This window comes from Macrobrachium nipponense, chromosome 35 (assembly GCF_015104395.2).
Source record: "Macrobrachium nipponense isolate FS-2020 chromosome 35, ASM1510439v2, whole genome shotgun sequence".
Classification (NCBI taxonomy): domain Eukaryota; kingdom Metazoa; phylum Arthropoda; class Malacostraca; order Decapoda; family Palaemonidae; genus Macrobrachium; species Macrobrachium nipponense.
The window spans coordinates 4801382-4822375 of NC_061096.1; the positions used below are offsets into that span (position 1 = coordinate 4801382).

Below are 20994 nucleotides of genomic sequence, written 5' to 3' on the forward strand. Positions count from 1 at the left end.
AGTATGTTGATTTAGTGCCGTCTGCTTTAGACCATGTCTGGGATTTGCACATGCAAACAGTCCTTCCCATGCCTGATAAACTTGGTAGAACTGTCATTATTTTCAGAAACGGTAAGTGGTGTGCAAGGGTAAGGCGCATAGATAAGTTTTAAAACTGGTAACTTGTGCTGACTTTATTCTCAGGACAGGCAAGCTGTGTGCTTGTGAGGTTGTACGTAAACTAAGTCTGGGAGATTTATGACGTTTCCTAGAACTAAACTGGTCCTAATTTCTCGATGCGCAAGTACTTTTCAAGTGAATTGTGTGGACTAAGGCTAGTACAAGACTGGCATTTGATTTGTAATTTATGTTATATCATAATGGACAATTACTAGGGTAAGAGATGCCTGTGCGTTGACTTTTAGTCCAGGTATATGATTAGTACGAGTGGGAGATTCACTGACTTAATGAGTTTTAGGACATCCAGATAGGGTTATAGTATAAGGGTCCCATACTGACATGAATATTTGGTCATGTACGTGGTATGAGTATGTGACATTCATTGAAAAGAGTCCAAAGACATGATGGTGAGGCGCAGGACAAACACGAAAGCCAGGATATGTTAACTATAGTGTGAGGGAGGAGTATGAGCTGACTTGAGTTTAGGTAAACAAAGGATGTGTAAGCGTTGAGTGCACTAACCGACGTGGGCTTTAAACAGGTTAGTGTTGTGTGTAGATTAACTGGATACGCTTTGTACAAGTATGAATTACAAATATACATGATTGCAAGACAAGTTTTAGGACAGGTAAACAGGCGATATTAAAGAACATTACTTGTGTGAATTTTAATACAGGGTGTGCATGGGAGAGATTATCCTGCCCTTGTGTGAATTTTAATACAGGTGTGCATGGGAGAGATTGTCTTGCCAGAACTGTATTGTTTTATTACGGGTTAACTATAAATTTATATATCTTGACATTATAGCTTGATATTTATGAAGTAAGGATAGACTAGTTCTCTTGATATTGAAATGCAAATGTATAAAAAAATTGCTTTGATCTGGATGTTGACAACGTAAAAATTTTGCTGCGTAGCAAATTAATATATTCTTTGGCCTAAAGGTGCAAAGTAAAATTAACCCTTGTTAGTTTTAATCACGAACAAAGAACTGAGTTTCTTTTCAAGATTGTAAATATGTGCTGGATGGATACAGTTAGCTAAGTTTAAAAGTTAGGACTATTTACAGATATTTGGATGTGAAATGTAATAGATCATATTACATTTTTCATTGCATGAGAGAGAGAGAGAGAGAGAGAGTTGACGAGAGAGAGAGAACGAGTTTTGAAGAGAGAGAGAGAGAGAGACTTTCTCACTTGTGTCAGGTTTATATGTAGCTTTCAGGTGCTGCCAAGCATATTTTTTTTTAAACAGTATCCCATCCACTAAAATTTAAATAATTATCATGAATCTAAATACAAGTATACCCACTTTAGATACATAACTACGCTGCAACAACTTGAACTGGATCTATGTGTGCTAAAAGTGCTTATTATTATTATTATTATTATTATTATTATTATTATTATTATTAAGATTATTATTATATTTTTTTTTTTGTTTTTTTTTTTTGCTCTATCACAGTCCTCTAATTCGACTGGGTGGTATTTATAGTGTGGGGTTCCGGGTTGCATCCTGCCTCCTTAGGATTCCATCACTTTTCTTAATATGTGCACCGTTTCTAGGATCACACTCTCTGCATGAGTCCTGGAGCTACTTCAGCCTCTAGTTTTTTCCAGATTCCTTTTCAGGGATCTTGGGATCATGCCTAGTGTTCCTATGATTATGGATACAATTTTCCACTGGCATATCCCATATCCTTCTTATTTCTGTTTTCAGGTCTTGATACTTATCCATTTTTTCCCTTTCTTTCTCTTCAACTCTGGTGTCCCATGGTATTGCGACATCAATGAGTGATACTTTCTTCTTAATTTTGTCAATCAACGTCACATCTGGTCTATTTGCAACGTATCACCCTATCTGTTCTTATATCATAGTCCCAGAGGATCTTTGCCTGATCGTTTTCTATCACTCCCTCAGGTTGGTGTTTCGTACCACTTATTACTGCAAGGTAGCTGGTGTTTCTTGCACAGGCTCAAGTGGAGGGCTTTTGCTACTGAATCATGCCTTTTTTGTACTGGTTCTGTGCAAGTGCCGGACATTTGCTTGCTATGTGGTTTATGGTTTCATTTTTCGTATTGCACTTCCTATATATGGGAGAGATGTTATTTCCATCTATCGTTCTTTGGACATATCAGGTTCTTAGGGCCTGATCTTGTGCCACTGTTATCATTCCTTCAGTTTCCTTCTTGAGCTCTCCCCTCAGTAGCCATTATTATTTTATTTTATTTTTTTTTTTTTTTTGCTCTATCACAGTCCTCCAATTCGACTGGGTTGCATCCTGCCTCCTTAGGAGTCCATCACTTTTCTTACTATGTGCACCGTTTCTAGGATCACACTCTTCTGCATGAGTCCTGGAGCTACTTCAGCCTCTAGTTTTTCTAGATTCCTTTTCAAGGATCTTGGGATCGTGCCTAGTGCTCCTATGATTATGGTACGATTTCACTGGCATATCCCATATCCTTCTTATTTCTATTTTCAGATCTTGATACTTAAACATTTTTTCCATCTCTTTCTCTTCAACTCTGGTGTCCCATGGTATTGCGACATCAATGAGTGATACTTTCTTCTTGACTTTGTCAATCAACATCACGTATGATCTATTTGCTCGTATCACCCTATCCGTTCTGATACCATAGTCCCAGAGGATCTTTGCCTGATCATTTTCTATCACTCCCTCAGGTTGGTGCTCGTACCACTTATTACTGCAAGGTAGCTGATGTTTCTTTCACAGGCTCCAGTGGAGGGCTTTTGCCACTGAATCATGCCTCTTTTTGTACTGGTTCTGTGCAAGTGCCGGGCATTCGCTTGCTATGTGGTTTATGGTTTCATTTTTCGTATTGCACTTCCTACATATGGGAGAGATGTTATTTCTGTCTTAACGTTCTTTGAACATATCTGGTTCTTAGGGCCTGATCTTGTGCCGCTGTTATCATTCCTTCAGTTTCCTTCTTTAGCTCTCCCCTCTGTAGCCATTGCCATGTGTCATCACTGGCTAGTTCTTTAGTCTGTCTCATGTATTGTCCGTGCATTGGTTTGTTGTGCCAGTACTCTGTTCTGTCTGTCATTCTCCTGTCTCTGTATATTTCTGAGTCTTCGTCTACTTTTATTAGTCCTTCTTTCCATGCACTCTTTAGCCACTCGTCTTCACTGGTTTTCAGATATTGCCCCAGTGCTCTGTTCTCCATGTTGACGCAATCCTCTATACTTAGTAGTCCTCTCCCTCCTTCCTTTCGTGTTATGTATAGTCTATCCGTATTTGCTCTTGGGTGTAGTGCTTTGTGTATTGTCATATGTTTCCTGGTTTTCTGATCTATGCTGCAGAGTTCTGCCTACGTCCATTCCACTATTCCTGCGCTGTATCTGATTACTGGCACTGCCCATGTGTTTATGGCTTTTATCATATTTCCGGCGTTGAGTTTTGACTTGAGTATCGCCTTGAGTCTCTGCATATATTCTTTCCTGATCGTGTCCTTCATCTCTTGGTGTTTTATATCCCCTCCTTCCATTATTCCCAGGTATTTGTATTCTGTCTCATCTATGTGTTTGATGTTACTCCCATCTGGTAGCTTTATCCCTTCAGTTCTCGTTACTTTGTATGTTGACTAAGGCGCATTTTTCTATTCCAAACTCCATCCTGATGTCCCCAGATACAATCCTTACAGTCTGGATTAGGGTATCTATTTCCTTGATGCTCTTACCATACAGCTTAATGTCGTCCATGAACATCAGATGGTTGATTTGTTGCCTCTATTCTTGAGTCTGGGTACCCAGCATCCATCCTTTCCGTAGTACTTTGTCATGGAATCATGGCTACTACGAAGAGTAGTGGGGACAGTGAGTCGCCCTGGAAGATCCCTCTCCTGATATTAACCTCTGCTAGTCTTATTCCAGAGCTTGTAAGTATTGTATTCCAGTTGCGCATTGTATTTTTGAGGAAGCTGATGGTGTTTTCCTCTGCCCCATATATTTTCAGGCATTCTATTAGCCAAGTGTGTGGTATCATGTCGAAGGCTTTCTTATAGTCTATCCATGCCATGCTTAGGTTGGTTTTCCTTCTCCTACTGTTCTTCATTACCATTTTGTCTATCAGGAGCTGGTCTTTTGTGCCCTACACTTCCTTCTGCAGCCTTTCTGTTGGTGGGGGATGGTGTTTTGTCTCCTCTAGGTAATTGTATAGCCTTTCACTGATGATACCTGTTAGTAACTTCCACATTATTGGTAGGCAGGCGATAGACCTGTAGTTACTGGCTATATTTCCCTTACTCTTGTCTTTTTGTACTAAGGATGTTCTTCCTGTGGTCATCCATTTGGGTGCATGGTGATTTGAGATGCAATGCTGGAGTTGTTCTGCTATTCGTGGGTGTAGGGCCTTGAAGTTTTGAGCCAGTATCCATGGACTTCATCGGGACCTGGGGCTTTCCAGTTTGGCATTTTCTTTAGTTGGTGTCTGACTGTGTCTGTCGTGATCTCTGTGAATATTTGTTTTATTCTCCCTGTTTCTTCTTCCTTGACTTCCTGGAGCCATGTTGCATGTTTGTTGTGTGATACCGGATTGCTCCATATGTTTTCCCAGAGTCTCTTACTTGGTTCGGCTTCAGGAATTTCTTGGTGGTTGTCTTCCCCTCTTAGTCGGCTGTATAGTCTTTTCTAGTTGGTTCTGAATAGTTTGTTCTGTTGGTATCCCTTATTCCTGTTCATGTACCGTTGGATCTTATGTGCTTTGGCCTTATTTTTATTATTATTATTATTGTATTATTATTATTATTATTATTATTATTATTATTATTATTATTGGAATAAGACCCTCTTTTAAACAAATTCTGTTGAATAAAATGGCAGAATTCAGCGAATTAATCTTATATTATCTTTTCTATTTTTCTTATTACTTGGTTTTATGGCTCAGCGATATTTCGCAATAATTGGCCAATATTCATATTGGGGATAATGTTGAAAGTGGTATTTTATTCAGAACAGGCTTTATTAATCAAAGACTGGCATTATCAGTATACTGGTATTATCAGAATACTGGTATATGGGAAGGCGTTCCTCTGGTCCAGATCAGGCAGGGTTCGTCGTCGGTGTTGGTATCATTCCGTAAGAGAGGTCAATGTCAGACTGGGGTCGTCTCTGGTATTCAGCTGGTATTAATGCTGGTGTAGTTCTGGCTTACCGCCACCCAAAGATGAGCAGCAAAGACCACCCAACAATGCCAAATATCCAGGAGCACCAGTGGGATGATAGGACTCCTGCCGCAGGTGGGACTCCAGACATCCATTACCCAATACACTACTCGAGCGCTCGCACAGCTGAATCCCTGCAACCATCGACGAGAGATCCCAGACTTCGCACCAGACCGGCTCGACCAATGAGAACGCAGTTCTAGGATTCGAGCCGCTATAAAAACCGGCATGCAGACACTATCTCTTCACTTCTACTGCTGACCAGTCATGAAGATGACCTACGAGAAGGTTGAAATGTCACGATAAGCCAGAGCTACACCAGCATTAATACCAGCTGAATACCAGAGACGACCCCGGCATGACATTGATCTCTTATGGAATGATACCAACACCGACGACGACCCCTGCCTGATCTGGACCAGAGGAACGCCTTCCCATATACTAGTATTCTGATAATACCAGTATACTGGTAATACCACTTTCAGCATTATCCCCAATATGAATATTGGCCGATTATTGAGAAGTATCGCTGAGCCAGAAAAGCGAGTAATAAGAAAAATAGAAAAGATAATATATAAGATTAATTCGATGAATTCGGCCATTTTATTCAACAGTATTATTATTATTATTATTGTTCTGGGGGACTAAGGAATATACTGGAAGAAAGGCGGACTACTAGGTTAGGAATCAAAGAAACCTGAAGAACAAGGGCACAAAACGAACTGCAAGCGACATCTGTATTAGACCAAGCCCAAAGTTTTTCTTGCGGTAAATGCCTCTGAACGATAAATAATACATGAAAATATTGATTATAAATGGCGATGACATGATCTCAAATTATAATAAAAAAAAACTATAGATGTAATAAGTGTGATCAAAGATGAAAACCTGCCAACATGTTGATCAAGTCCTTTCAGCTCTGGCGAAAATTACGCGTCAGATTACATAGAATGTCTACAAATCACTGAATGCCATGCTCTCTAAATAGCTAAATTAGGAGAAGAGATGGAATAGGAAGAATAAGAGTACTGAAGAGAGGTTAAGGAAATCTTGAGGAAAACAGAGGAGAACTGAGGGTCAGACCCATTCTTGCTTAGGCTCTTAACAAAGAAGGCAGTGTTCATGAAAATATAGCCGGTCAGTCTGGTTTATGTTTTGTTTCCATTTTTACTGAAAAAAAATATATAGCTAAAAACACTTGATCCCATGATTGAGATGATTTGTGAAAGGCGAGATGGGTGGAGTTAAGTGAAATGATGTTACGCCTCACGTAAATGATCTCTAGTCATGACTACAAACAAACATTACCCCAAAGTGTGTTCGACGACTACTTCATCCTGTAGATGTTCACGCCGGTTTGCTCGACCAGAATTTTTCTTACTCTTTCCACCTCTTCAGCCCAAGTGATTTTTAAAGTGGGTGATTCACCTTTATGTTCAATAAAATCTGATGGCACTTTAGTGAGTAAGTAATGAATATACGGAAGTTTCTAACAATGAAGTTAATCTTGTATATATCCTAAATCTGGACGTTTTTAACAATGCTTGATTTTCTTAATTCATAACATCATAGATCTTGTGATGCAGTGTGACGCTATATTCACACAGTATTTCTGCTTTTACGCTGATACTTACTGCGACAAGAACCTAAAGATTTTACACAATTTATTATATTAATTAAGGCCTTCGGCACTCATGATCTCAGCTGTTTCAGTGTAAGATTTAATAACTTATTACTGTACATAGGTAGTCATTAAACTTCCCTTACTCATTTCTCATTATTTTCAGGAGCCTGGCTGCCGGAAGTGTGCAATTTAGACGACGTTTTCCGTAGTCAAGCGATCATGCTGGAGCACATAGTCCGTGTCCCGATCACACAGCTTCGGGGCATCACGGCTGTTGTCGACTGCGCTGGACTTTCCATGACACATGCCTACTACCTGACACCCACTCACATCCGCAGAATGATTTCAGTTATCCAGGTATATAGTCTCTCTCTCTCTCTCTCTCTCTCTCTCTCTCTCTCTCTCTCTCTCTCTCTCTCTCTCTCTCCTGTCTGTAGTTTCAGCTTTTGGAAAGCAAGTAAAGGAAAGGTGGGCAAAAATCTTGAATAAAATACAATGCATCAGCGCATCCATCAGCCATAGTTTGTCCAACTTTGTCTTCATTTCTTTTACTCATAGTAAATGTATTATTTTAGGGATTTCACAAGAAATCTCCGTAGGGGGATAAAGCCGTTGGTGAAGTTCGTGCGGTGCCCTGCAGGCGTTATTAATATGTGGTTGCAGAGCCCATTCGGCCCCTAGAAGCACCCACTTCTAGCCTATTGCTTTACCTCCATTCCCGCTTCCTTTCTTTAATCGTGTTAGTGCAACAGTGGGCTTTTCTCTGACTTCTACTTTGGATCATTGAACTATTTCATATCCGTATCTTCTCCTTCTTCTCTTTTTTCTGTATCCCTCAATCTGACTACCCAATGACTCTAGCTCCGTCTTTTCATTGTCTTCATAAAGTGCTGAATGGCAAAAATGCCCCAGTGCTTTTCTCCTCAGCCTAAATTTCATAAAGCGAAACGTTATTCTAATGAACAGCCGCTACCAACTAAGTCATAAGCGTCATTAAATAGCTAGTTTTATACATTCAACTTACCCGTCAGATATATACATAGCTGTTACTCCGTCGTCCGACAGAAATTCGAAATTCGCGGCACACGCAGCAGGTAGGTCAGGTGATCTACCCCCCCGCCGCTGGGTGGCCGGGGAATAGGAAACCATACCGTTTTCTAATTCATAATTTTTCTGTCGCTGGAATGTAAACAACAAGTTTGCAGTTCCTCCTGATGGGATTTTTCGTGTTTCAATCGCCATCGATCGTCTGAGCTAACTTTTACAGGGAAGTAATGGATCTTTGGTTCGGCATACGCTTTTGTTAACTTTTTGATAATATTAAACTTCGAAAATTTCGAAGATTAGTGACGTGTAAAACTACCGAAGTTTGTCGGTAGACACTCATGCACTTTCACGAAAGTGAATTACTTATACTTTCATGAAAGGGAATATTTATTCGTTAATACAAATAAGTGTTAGTTTGATTGAGAAATGTATATCTTTCTTCCTAGTTGGGGAAGTCAGAAAAGTAACTATCCTTTAGAAGCTTTATTAGCTCTTGTGTTAACGAGCAATTATAGTAGTAACAGTACTAGTAGTTGTTGCATCCTCATCACCTTCTTACTCCGCAGAATCTACAATATCATATTTGCAAATTGTAGACTTTGGATATAGTTCAAATGCGAACTCTTTGAACTTAAGAAGTGAATATAGTGTTCCCCCCCCATTACAATGGAGGGTGCGTCTGATCGGCTCTGTCTCGCTCTCAGTCTAGACCTCTTCCAAGCTCACAAGCCCAGAGGAGAAGGAATGTCGAAAACCGTAAGGAGGTTTCAGAGAATCCCCACCGGTCAGGCGTCCCCTCGGCAGGTTCTGTAGAGCGTCCCAGACTGCCAGGGATAGCCATTGGAAAGGCATCCTAAAACAGTGTTTCTCCCTTTTTATACGGTTCCATGATTGGGATAGGAGAACTTCGAATGAATGAATTTGACGAAGATCCTCGTATAATGCCTTCTGGTACAATTATTCAAAATGAGAATGACTTTAATCGATCCACCTTTCGAATCAGGCGACGATTTAGCGCCCATTCTAATAATTGAGGATCATTGCGATAACATTTGTGATAAAGTCATTGTTCGAACATTTTTTTTCGCAACTAGACGAGAACGCTATCCCATGGAGGTATGAATTTGTTATTTCAACATAAGATTCCCCATCGGTGCATTTTTAGATATAGATCTATTATGATTAGAATGATTTAGATTATTTGTCAATCGAATGAATTATATGGATCTCGTTGAGTGATAAAGCATATATGTATGACTTTTAAGCTTCTAGCTCCACCACCTGCTTAGGACAAATCGCCTTAGGCTACGGTATGGCATGGCATATTCACATACCGAAATTTATGCTATAATGGTCAACTGAAATCCTTACAAAATTTCCTAAATTAATACGGTTTACCTTAATGTAACAGTATTATAGAGTATTCTGTTACGCTAGAGTATGAGTTATATGATGCTTTCGTGTCTTCGAGAAGTGATCGGAGAAGCATATCTTTATTGGTGAATTGAGAGTAGGATAGAAACATTTTTCTTAGTGTTAGAAGAGGTTTCCATGAATTACCAGTACCCTTCTAGGACTTTCCTAGGAAGAAATTGTTTAAAAAGGATTGTTTAGACGACAACCTATTTAGTTTCTAGACTTGTCGAAGTCTCGTTCGCTTAATTAAGGGATTTTGACGAAGGAAAAATCTATTTCTGGGCAACGACCTGTGTCGCCCTGTGAAATGGTTCCTTTGATACTATTTCTGAAGAATAAATATTGCTATTCATCCTAGAGAAAAAAAGAAACAATATAATGCCAAGATAAACGGCTCGCTCACTTCTTATAGAAGTGTCGGTATAGTAAGGACGAGTGGAATCACTACCAGAGGTCCCTTGCCATTTAGCTTCTTCCTTCGACAAAACCCCGAACTACGGAGGAGCCGTGCTACAGCTCCCGGTCTACTACTACCGTGAGCGCCTCCGACTCTGAGACGTCATTCCTGAAGATAGCCTCCAAGCTTGGGGTAAGCTGGGTGAGGATAATCTAACTACAGGGTGGGGTTTTCACAGGGCGACACAGGTCGTTGCCCAGAAATAGATTTTTCCTTCGTCAAAATCCCTTTTCTGGGCTTGACCTGTGTCGGCCTGTGAAATAGTACCACGAGAATGCCAAACACCAAGCTTGAGGAACAGTACAGATAATTAAGAAGGTAAAGTTAAACACTTGTAAGGTTAATAGTATAATAATCAACTAAAATTACAGTCTTACCCTAAGGGAAGTATAAGCCTAAAACACGGGTTATCACTTAAAATTAGTTAGCCTAACAACAAACAATAACAATACAGGTTAGGCAAAGACAAGATATAAGTTGATATATACAAAAGAATGGAACTGAATCGATTAGAATGATGAACAAAAGCAAACTCAAGGTAACCCAATACATGGAGGCGACTAAACTAAGTAAGGGTGCAATGGGGCAGGTATAAGGGAAGGCTACAAGAAGTTATAGTAAAAATTAAGAATCAGGAGAAACTGTGTTTCCAGCTGCCACTGCTGGAAATTTGAGGGCTTCTAAGGGTTTTAGGTAGTGCCGTTTTGAAAACTGTCGGAGATTTCCAGCCTGTATACTTCTTAAGATCGTCAAATTCATGTGTTGAAATAATTAATAGATGTGCCACCGCCCTAACATCGTGGGCCCGAAGAAAGGACTCTGGATTGGCCTTTTTGGTTTAATGAAGTATAAAATTTGTGCCTGATCCCTTTTAGGGATAAAGTACACCTCCCTTCCTAATGAACAATGGGCCTGAAGATTTCAGAGTTGTTCTGCTTAGTTAGGCTCTTAATGAGTTGACAGGACAAAGGGAAATGTCTTGAGGTAGTGGTAGGATTTTCCACGAGGACCATCTGTCCTGTGGGTCTTCATTTTTGGCTAGAAAATGGCGATCTGGGGATAAGAGGACTTCCCCTGAGGGGAGGAACTCAATGTGGCCTGGTTCCCTTGATAAAGCTGACAGTTCTGATATTCTAGCTCCGGAGGCTAAACTTAATAAGAATAGGGTTTTCCTCAGGAGGGATATATAATTGCAAGAGTCATTGTTAATGTCCGAGGCCAGTTTGAGGACATCATTAAGAAACCAAGAGACTGATTTAGGTCTCGTTGATGGTCTTAATCTAGCACAAGCTTTTGGTATGGACGTAAAGTACGAATCCGTAAGGTCTATGCTAAAACCAAATTGGAAGATCTTTTTAAGAGCTGATTGGTCGTAGTGATAGTGCTTGCTGCTAAGCCTTTCTCAAACAATGATCTGAAGAAAGTTATGGCTAGGTTCGTTGTCATGACTTGAGAATTTGACAACTTAAGGAACTCTGCTAGTTTCTTGACAGATGAATCATATTGTCGGAGAGTAGATTCTCTTTTATCTGATTCCAAGAATGAGATATTCTGGGATCAATTTCTGCATTCCTCATGGCTGCGAATTTCAGAAAATCCATAAAGTTAGGGTTTTCTGAATTCTTGAGGAAGCGGACACAGTCTGAGTTTGCACTAACTGGGTTAGTTTTTGGGGGTTTGGGAATCCGTAGTGGTCGGAGTCTCAACTCTAGGAGTAGAGGGAACCAATTGCTCTTGGGCCAGTTGGAGCTACTAGAGCTACTTGGCCTTTGAATGTCCTGAGTTTGTCTAAAACTTTCATGAGAAGGTTCACCGGAGGGAAGAGGTAAATATTCTTCCATTCGTTCCAATCGAGGATCATTGCATCCGTAGCGTATGCTAGAGGATCAGGTTGGTGCCACGTAACAAGGGAGTTTGTGGTTTGACTCCGTGGCGAAGAGGTCTACTTGGAGTCCGGGGACTTGTAGACTGATCCAATTGAATGAACTCCTGTCCAGTGTCCACTCCGATTCCAACGGAGCGGAGCGTGATAGAGCGTCTGCTACTACGTTCTTGACTCCTGCCAGGTGAGTGGCTGACAGGTGCCATTTGTTTTTGCATGCCAGAGAAAAGATGGCTATCATGACATGGTTCAAGTGGCTTGACTGGATCCGCTGTTGATGCAGTGTACTACTACTGCACTGTCCAGAACTAATTTGAAATGAGAGTTCTTGGGCGGACGGAGTCGTTTCAGTGTGAGGAATACTGCCATGGCCTCCAGTACATTGATATGTAGCTGGCGGAATGTTAACGACCAAGTTCCTTGAACTTTTTCGTACTGGGAGTATCCTCCCCACCCTGTTAGTGAGGCGTCTGTGTGGATCACTAATGATGGAGGGGGAAACTGTAGAGGAATTGCTTTTGAAAGGTTCTTTGTCTCCGTCCATCCGGGGCGGAGACGTTTCCGTAAGATTGCTGGGATAAAGGCTAGTTTGTCCCCGTGATCTGCAATTCGCTCTTGAGCGCCATACTCTGTTTATATCTTTGAGTTGGCTCTGAGCAGAACGTCTGTGACTGATGCAAACTGGAGTGAGCCCAGGATCCTCTCCTGGCACCTCCTGGATGTTTGTTGTCGTTTGAGAAATTGTTTTGTAGCTCTTGCAATTTCTTTCCTTTTCAACGACGGAATTGATAGAGTGTGCCGTTGTAAGTCCCACTGAAGGCCTAACCACTGGAATCGAGATTCCGGTGTTAGTCTGGACTTGGTTTTGTTTATTTGAAAACCTAAATGTTCCAGGAATTTGATCACTCTGACCGTTGCTTCTTTGCATTCTTTGTGGGTTTCTTTGCCCAAATAAGCCAATCGTCCAGATAAGCCACTAACATTATTCCCTGTTTCCTTAGCTCTTGCACTACTGCTTCCGCCAATTTGGTGAAGATCCTGGGGGCTATGTTGAGCCCGAATGGCATTACCTTGAAGGAGTAGGATCTGTTGCCTAGTTTGAAGCCTAGAATGGACGGAAGTGCTGGCTATGGGAACATGATAGTAGCATCTGTAAGATCATAGAGGTTGTGACGGCCCCACGGGGAAGTAAGGTCCGTACCTTGCGAAACGGTCAGCATCCTGAACTTGTCGCAATGAATGAATAAGTTCAGATGGACAAGTCTAAGATGATTCTTCGTTTACCGAGTCTTTCTTTGGCACGCTGAACAAGCGTCCTTTGAAATTTTTTAAATTGTTGACTCTTGAGACTACTCCTTTGAGAAGGAGGTCTTCGGTATACTCTACCAATTCCGTTGTTGGTGCTTGATAGAATCTGTTGGTTGGAGGAGGGCCCTCTAGCCAACTCCAACCTAGTCCCTTTGTTACTATACTTTGAGCCCAAGGGCTGAACCCCCACCGCTGGCGGAAGAGGTACAGCCTCCTCCTACCTTGGGATTCTCACTGCTGGTTTGCCGAGGGGCGGCCACCTCTTGCTCCTCGGAAACCTCTTCCCCTGTTAGCAGCCCTGCCGGATCCTCTGAATCGAGAGGCACCTCTTGCTCTACTGCCTCTCGCAAACCTATTGAAAGCCTGAAAGTTCTGGCTTTCATAGTTGGAATTGTAGGCTGGCGAGACAGCAAAGGAAGTGGAGGGTTGAGATTGCTGGGGACTGAGGGGTCAGAACAAGGTATTGTTGTGACCCTTCGACGATGGTTCCCGCCCTTGTGATGCATGGGGACTGCCTGAACCAACGTTTGTTGAGAAGGCTGGAAGGGAGAGAACTTCCTTGGTTTCTTCTTGTTCCTTGGGTTAGGACCAGAAGATTCCTGCCTCCGCTTTGCTACCAGTCCCCACCTGACTTTGAGGCACTGGTTGACCTTAGAAGCCTCATGAAGGACTTCTGCTACTACTGGTGCTGGAAAGAGGTCCGTTCCCCAAATTGAGGAAGCAATCAGTTTATTCGGTTCATGGCGGATAGTAGCTTCCGCCAGAAACGTGCTTCCTACAATTTCTCCTGGCTATGAGGAAGTCGTAAAGGTCACACTGCATGGTTGTGCAGCAGACCTTTAGCCAAAACTTTAAATAAACGGCTCTTGTTGGTATACAAAGAGCCGTCATCTCCGCCATAGTCATGGAGGAAAGGGATCTCGCGAGCCTAGTCCGGGTGGCGTCGTACTCCATCTGGATGAGAGAGTCCGACAACCTGGGAGTCTCTCACTAAAGAGAGAGGTGGCACAGTCCGCCTTTAGTTTTCCTACTGAGAAAGTAGGAACTGCCCCTTCGAAGTACGTCTCGGAGCCTGGGACTAAGAGAAGAGGTGGGTTCCGTCTCTCGTAGTTGAGGCAGGGGCTCGTCTTTCAGGGCGCCTGAAAGGTTGCTTCCACTACCTTAAGGGTCAGTGGTAGCGGAGTCCCTTCCACCGGAGTAAAAATGGTGAAAGGACTCCTAAAGGCTGTGATGCGGGTGTTTTTTTTTCACACCCCCATTCTTCCAGACTTCTCATTAGAGTCTGCTGTGCCTGTTCCCTCGGAAGGATCACTGTTTCCTTGGGAACTTGTCCTCTCTCATCATCGCTGCTTCCGTTAGTCGGACGTAGCCAATGAATGGTGGTTGAAGGTCTCTGGGGTGGAACTCGAAGTCCTCACGCCTTCGAGTTCCTATGCCTTCGATTGTCAACATTCCGTTGACAAACGGGGCATACGAAGCGATCCTCCAAGGGTTGGCCGCCTTGAATTCCGGCAGTTTGGCTGGAATCTGGCATTGGAAGAGGAGAAGGTGGTCACAGATAGAGGGGAACCTGCCGCAATCGAGGTTTGGATCCCGGCGATGGCATTCTCCTGAGCGGCCAGCCGTTCCGCCAGCGATTGGATCGACTGGGCCGGAAGACGTAACAGAACTGAGAGCTGGGAGAGCACTGAGCCGACCTTGTTGTCAACCAAGGCCCCTACGATCACTCCCACCTGCTCCAGAATGTTAGCCGAAAAGGATTCGGGATCAAAAAGAGGGACTTGAGCCCGATCCTTACGTGATCTATTTTGTTTTGGGGACCTCGACGCAGAGGAAGAGGCCTCCCTTGACCTAACTGATCCGGGGTGGTGAGCCGGAGTTATAGTGTCTGTCAGGATACCGATTTCTTGGGGTTGAGACTTTTTAAGTTTCTCCTCGGTCATCTTAGCCTTGGGGATCACTGAAGTAGCCTTAGGACGGACAGACCGCTGCTCTTCAGTGAAGCCCCGGAAAGAAGTGGAAGTAGAAGGATCAGTAGAAGGTGATGGAGAAAGGAATTCAGGAAAGGGCCTGAGAACCCACAGGAGCTGCCCCTTACTACACCCTTACCTGTACCCATGGAGTCAATAGCCATGGGTTCAACGTCGAGGTTCATTGCCCGAGGCAACGTCTTCTGCAAAGAACGTCCTCTGGGAAATCCCCCTCCTGTATGGGAGATCATGACTTGAAGGTCGGCAGCAAAGGGGCGGGGCCGCTATCGGGTCCACCACTGATCCTTTCTTGGCTCCTGGGAATATTAGGTCCGCCATATCCTGGGTAAGAATGTAGGGGCGGCCTTAGAATTCCGGCCAAAACCCCCTACCCAAGCTTTGAGAGTCGACAAAGCTTTCTTTTTTTTCTTTTCTTCATCGGAACCCTGTAAAAAAGGGTCTAGAGTTAGGGAGAGGATAGGGGAGGAATGTCTGTTGTGTTGAGATTATATGAATATGTGTCTCATATGTGAAAGGTAATAATATAACAACAAGTATTCCAGTGACGAAATGACAATGAAGAAAGTGCTAAGAAACTTACTACTAGTGAGGCATCTCCTACTAGCAAGTAGCAGGTTTGGCAAGCTTCATGATGCAAACGATAAATCCTCCACTTTCACTGACATCCTGCATGAGAACGGCATACTATATGGCCGCATAGGTCTTGGAGGATGGCACTGCACCCAATCTCCTGGCACCACCGAAAAAACTTTAACGTTTGGTGTAACGCGCGCTATCGAAAGGAATGACGTCTCAGGCGTCGGAGGCGCTCACGGTAGTAGTAGACCGGGAGCTGTAGCACGGCTCCTCCGTAGTTCGGGGTTTTGTCGAAGGAAGAAGCTAAATGGCAAGGGACCTCTGGTAGTGATTCCACTCGCTCCTTACTATAACCGACACTTCTATAAGAAGTGAGCGAGCCATTTATCTTGGCATTATATTGTTTCTTTTTTTCTCTAGGATGAATAGCAATATTTATTCTTCAGAAATAGTATCAAAGGAACCATTTCACAGGCCGACACAGGTCAAGCCCAGAAATGCTTATATAAAACTTCCTGAAGCTCGATAAAAATTTTAATAGATTCCTTTATTAAATGGAGTAACTGGCAACTCTGGAAAGGGAAGGCCAGTCGGTTTCTTTCGAAGACGGCGTTCGCTTTGAATTGAGAGAGAGACCAGCGGCAGTACCATGTTGTTCTGTCGTGAGCGGTCGGTTACAGCTCTCTCTCCTGCGGATGGGATAACTAACCGTATTTCTTCCCTACAATCGTGGTCTTAGCCTCGGATTGAGGGAATACTGAAGCTATCATAAATAAAATATTGTCGCCTTTTGTTAGGAAGCTTTCAATAAGAAAGATATTACAACCTTTCAATGCTGTTTACCGTAGATAACATGATTAAAAGGGATTCTAATGCAGCAGAACATTATATTATTCAATGCACTAATACTTACGAAAGCATGTCTTATTAGAGTACATACTTAGTGAGAAGAGAGATGTAATAGAGTTTCACTTCAAGACTACGCTATGGTTAAGTCTTTCGAGAAACGACACAACCGTATTTAAAATATTTCTTATTCAAGAAAAAAGAGGGGGGGGGGATACGGAAGAATTAAGCGAGGACGCTACGAGGCGCGTGACGCCAACCAGAAGCAGGACGCCTCCCAGGAGCGAGGCGCCAGGCAAGCGCCAGGACGCTACGAGGCGCGAGACGTCAACAAGAAGCAGGACGCCTCTCAGGAGAGAGTCGCCAGGCAAGCGTCAGGACGCTCCAAAGCGGTTTGACGCCAGCCGAAGCATGACGCCTCCCAGGAGCGAGGCGCGAGGCAAGCGCCAGACGCTACGAGACGTCAACAAGAAGCGTGACGCCTCTCAGGAGAGAGTCGCCAGGCAAGCGCGAGGACGCTCCAAAGCGGTTGACGCCAGCCAGAAGCATGACGCCTCCCAGGAGCGGGGCGCTAGGCAAGCGCCAGGACGCTTCGAGGCGCGAGACGTCAACTAGAAGCGGGACGCCTCTCAGGAGAGAGGCGCGAGGCAAGCGCGAGGACGCTCCAAGGCGCGTGACGTCAACCAGAGGCGTGACTCCTCCCAGGAGAGAGGCGCCAGGTAAACGGGAGGACGCTGCAAGTCGCAAGACGCCAGCCAGAAGCGTGACGCCTCCCAGGAGCGAGGCGCCAACCAAGCGCAAGACATCAGGATCTCCAATTTCTCAGTATTTGGAGATAGACTTTCCAAGAGTTTCCTCTTTGAGAACTGACACAAGATCAGTTTTTTCCTGACAGGGACACAAGTTATCGCACAGGCGGCCGTGGCCCTTGTCAGGATAAACTGAAATTGCGGAAGTCTCTAACAAGAACAGACTTCTCATGTCAGGTGATATAGTGGTCGCATGAGCGACTTCTTTCCTGGCAAAAGGAGTTGTTTTGGGAGAAACTTTCTTTGCCAGATCAACCCTCTACTGACAATTATTCTAGAATCGCACAGGCGAACGTAGTTCGTGTCAGGATAAGTGGGTTTCTTCTGCTTTATAGTCCTTTACATGGTGAGAGAACCAATATCGTTAGAAGTTCTCTCGTTTTCCTCAACCTTATGAGACAAGTGATAGAAAATATATCGGACTCATAAGTTAATCTGGGTGCAGGTTTTAGAAAGACCTTGGCAACCCCTTTTTTATTGCACGTTTTTGGCTAGTCCCTTGAACAATGCAGCTCCTCTTTCTCCTCTTTCATTGTTATTAACAGGATGTTATATTATCCTACTCCTATGTAAACATATAACAATGGAGACCTTGTAATGTTTTTGGTACTGGAAAAGACTCGTAGGAGCTCTCAGTATTGGGTGAGAGACTCTTTCAAGTATCTGAACCGTACATTACGGCCTGATGTCCTAGGATAGGAATCTTGAATGATTCTCCTCGATCCTGGATCATTTATTAGGAGAATAGGATAATAATAATTTGTTCTTTTGCTGAAGAACGATGATAGAATTTTCCGTTCTCTCGTTGCCCAGGCACAAGGAAGGGAAGAAAAGAATATGAGAGAGAGTAGCAATTTACGCCATCTTTATTTTTATAGAAAGGGGAATAAAATTTAGTCTTTTTTTCCCCTACAATATAAACTCTTTACAGAATGTAAGACAAAGAGTGTCACAAAGAAAGAGAGGATAATACGTTATGCCTCATTTTTAGACTTAGAGAGGTTGGATTCACAGAGGTCACGTTCTTCTCACAGCAAGTTTTTGAAGTCTTTTCCAAGACAGTCTGAATATTCTTTCAGCATCTATTTTTAAATTGACCTTAACAACCTCTCCACTCTGAGTCTGTCTGCGTGCAGACTGACCAGAAGTGGACATGAATGAGAGGATATTTCAAGGTAATGACAGTAGTCATGAATAAGATATATGATTACTGCAGATCGTGCGAGAGGGAATGAGGAAACTGTCCTCTTCCGATACCTCTGTGAACCACATAGAGGTTTTTTCTTCCCTTTCAGAGGGAAGAATCACCTTGGTATATTTCTGCTATCAAAGAACGCAGTAAAAGGCTATATACTCTGTCTCTATAAAGGGAATTGGAGATAGCAGAGCATTAAGATCTTCGGGATCTTATACAATACCTCTATACGACAAGACTAGGAGATCTTATAATTACAATGGGATCCTATTTGGGCCTCAGATTCCGTGTTCTGACAAGAGGGAACTGCTCCTCATCAATGTTTCTCTTGGTACTAAAGGACCAAAATGACAAGTGAAATTTTGGGCTTGGAATCTGGAATCAAATTCTAGAAAGACTAGGCAATGGGTCCTGCCAGCATGGTATGTTTTGGCAAAAGAACTAAAATAACATTTTTATTCCTGGATCAACGCTTTCAGATAAAGGATTCGTTTTGTCCAGGCAATGTATTTACATTCTCATCTACAAAAGGAGATAAGGTTTAAACGTTTGCTGACAGAGTCTTTGGAATACGATGAGGCTTAAAAAACCACTTCCCAGAAGGTTCGTAGAGATATTTAAAAGAGCTAGAAAATCAGGAAATCCTCCCAATTTCAGCTCAGAATCTCCTTAGACTTCCAGGCTCTTTCCCTGCCTTCGTACAAGGATAGGGAAGATTTTGCAAACAAGAGAACTCTTCAACATGTAGAAGAGTGCTCGTTAGCAACGGAAGTATCAAGTATGATCCTCCTCGGAGGAAGACAGGTCTCTCGGACTATTATTTCCTATCGTCTACTGGATGTAGCTGACTAAAATTACCTCCCCTTGTTACGGAGGCCATAAGCTCAAAGTGAAACGCCAGCCAGGCGCGAGGCAACAGCCAGGCGCCAGCCAGGCGCGAGACGCCAGCCAGGCGCGAGACGCCAGCCAGGCGCGAGGCGCCAGACTGGCGCGAGGAGCCAGGCAGGCGCGAAGTGCCAGCCAGGCGCAAGCCAGGCTCTGGGCTTCATCCAGAAGAGTTCTATTTCAAAGAAAGCCCTGGCCCTGGTCTTCTTTGGAACAGTGGAATCTCTAAAGCACTTCTTGAGTAACTTCGACGATTCCTTTCAAACAGCTAAGAATTAAAAGCGCTTGAAGTGCGGGATTTTAACAATTCTTGTTCTTTCCATAACAATATGTCGTGAGAGACATATTAGCTAATAATAACGGGAGATGCAACTCTGTGTTGACTCCTCTTTGCACGAAGGAGATCAAGTGGGCCTATGAGATTATTCCTTCTCTCTTTATTATAAGTGTCCACGGATGCGTTGCTGGGATAGGGAGACGACACTGATCCTTAACTAGTGAATTATTTTTTTTATTTTTTTTAAACATAAGTGTATTATTTTCTGGGTTTATTTGAAATGAGTTTGGGGATAGCTCTTTTCAAAATTTAGCACAAACCCTCGTGTTAGGATCAGGTGATCGGGATCGGTGTTGTGCTCCTTAAAGTATGCCAATAGGCATTGGTGTATTGTCATGTAAGTGGATAAGACCCCATTGACAAATGACCACTAGATTCTGTCAAGTAAGTGGATAAGACCCCACCATTGGGACAGATCTACAAGAACTCTTAGCCATAGGTCACATCCTCGCTGAGGCTCTTGAGACGAAAGCAGACTACTAGCAATAGCTAGGAAGTCGAACCTTCGTCTAAACACATAGGAACCAAGGTTTTATTTATTTATTACCTACAAAGTATGTTGTTTACCTGTATATTCAGTAATAGCTGTCTTTTACCCTCCACCAATGGTGTGAATCAGCTATGTATATATCTGACGGGTAAGTTGAATGTATAAAAATGATATTGTTATGATACAATAAAGTTTTATACATACTTACCTGGCAGATATATACAATTAAATGGCCCTCCCAGCCTCCCCTCAGGAGACAGCTGGAAGAAAAATTATGAATTAGAAAACGGGTATGTGTTCCTAATTCCCGCCACCCACCAGCGGCGGGGGGGTAGATCACCTGACCTACCTGCCGCGTGTCCGCGAATTTCGAATTTCTGTCGGACGACGGAGTAATAGCTATGTATATATCTGCCAGGTAAGGTATGTATAAAACTTTATTGTATCATAACAATATCATATTTACCAGACTTTCCGACCATCAGTGACTCACTGATAGTACTGCGTCTGCCTAGACTTGAGTTTGATCCTGATGTGAGGTAGATTTTACGTTATGCTATAAGCGTGATTGCCTGTTGATTTCCTCTATTATCATTAAGTAGTGTAACAGACAGACTGATAAAAAAAAAGAAAATATTAAAGAGTTTTAGGAATCATTTATTTGACATAGCGAATACTGATATAATATATGAAAGAAATCGTGTCTTAGCAAATAATGAATATTATTGACCTAATGATATAATTACCGAGATAAAAATCCTTGCGAATATATTTCCCTCTATACGATAC

At 42.9% G+C, this 20994-nt stretch overlaps 1 protein-coding gene across 1 annotated transcript in view; it reads left to right on the top strand.

Annotated features, from left to right (window-relative positions):
• LOC135208397 (alpha-tocopherol transfer protein-like) overlaps positions 1 to 20994 on the top strand; it is a 244311-nt gene that overhangs the window by 207531 nt on the left and 15786 nt on the right. Inside the window, 2 exon segments of the mRNA XM_064240522.1 lie at positions 1 to 111; positions 7130 to 7323. Of these exon segments, the coding sequence (XP_064096592.1) occupies positions 1 to 111; positions 7130 to 7323 (305 nt within the window).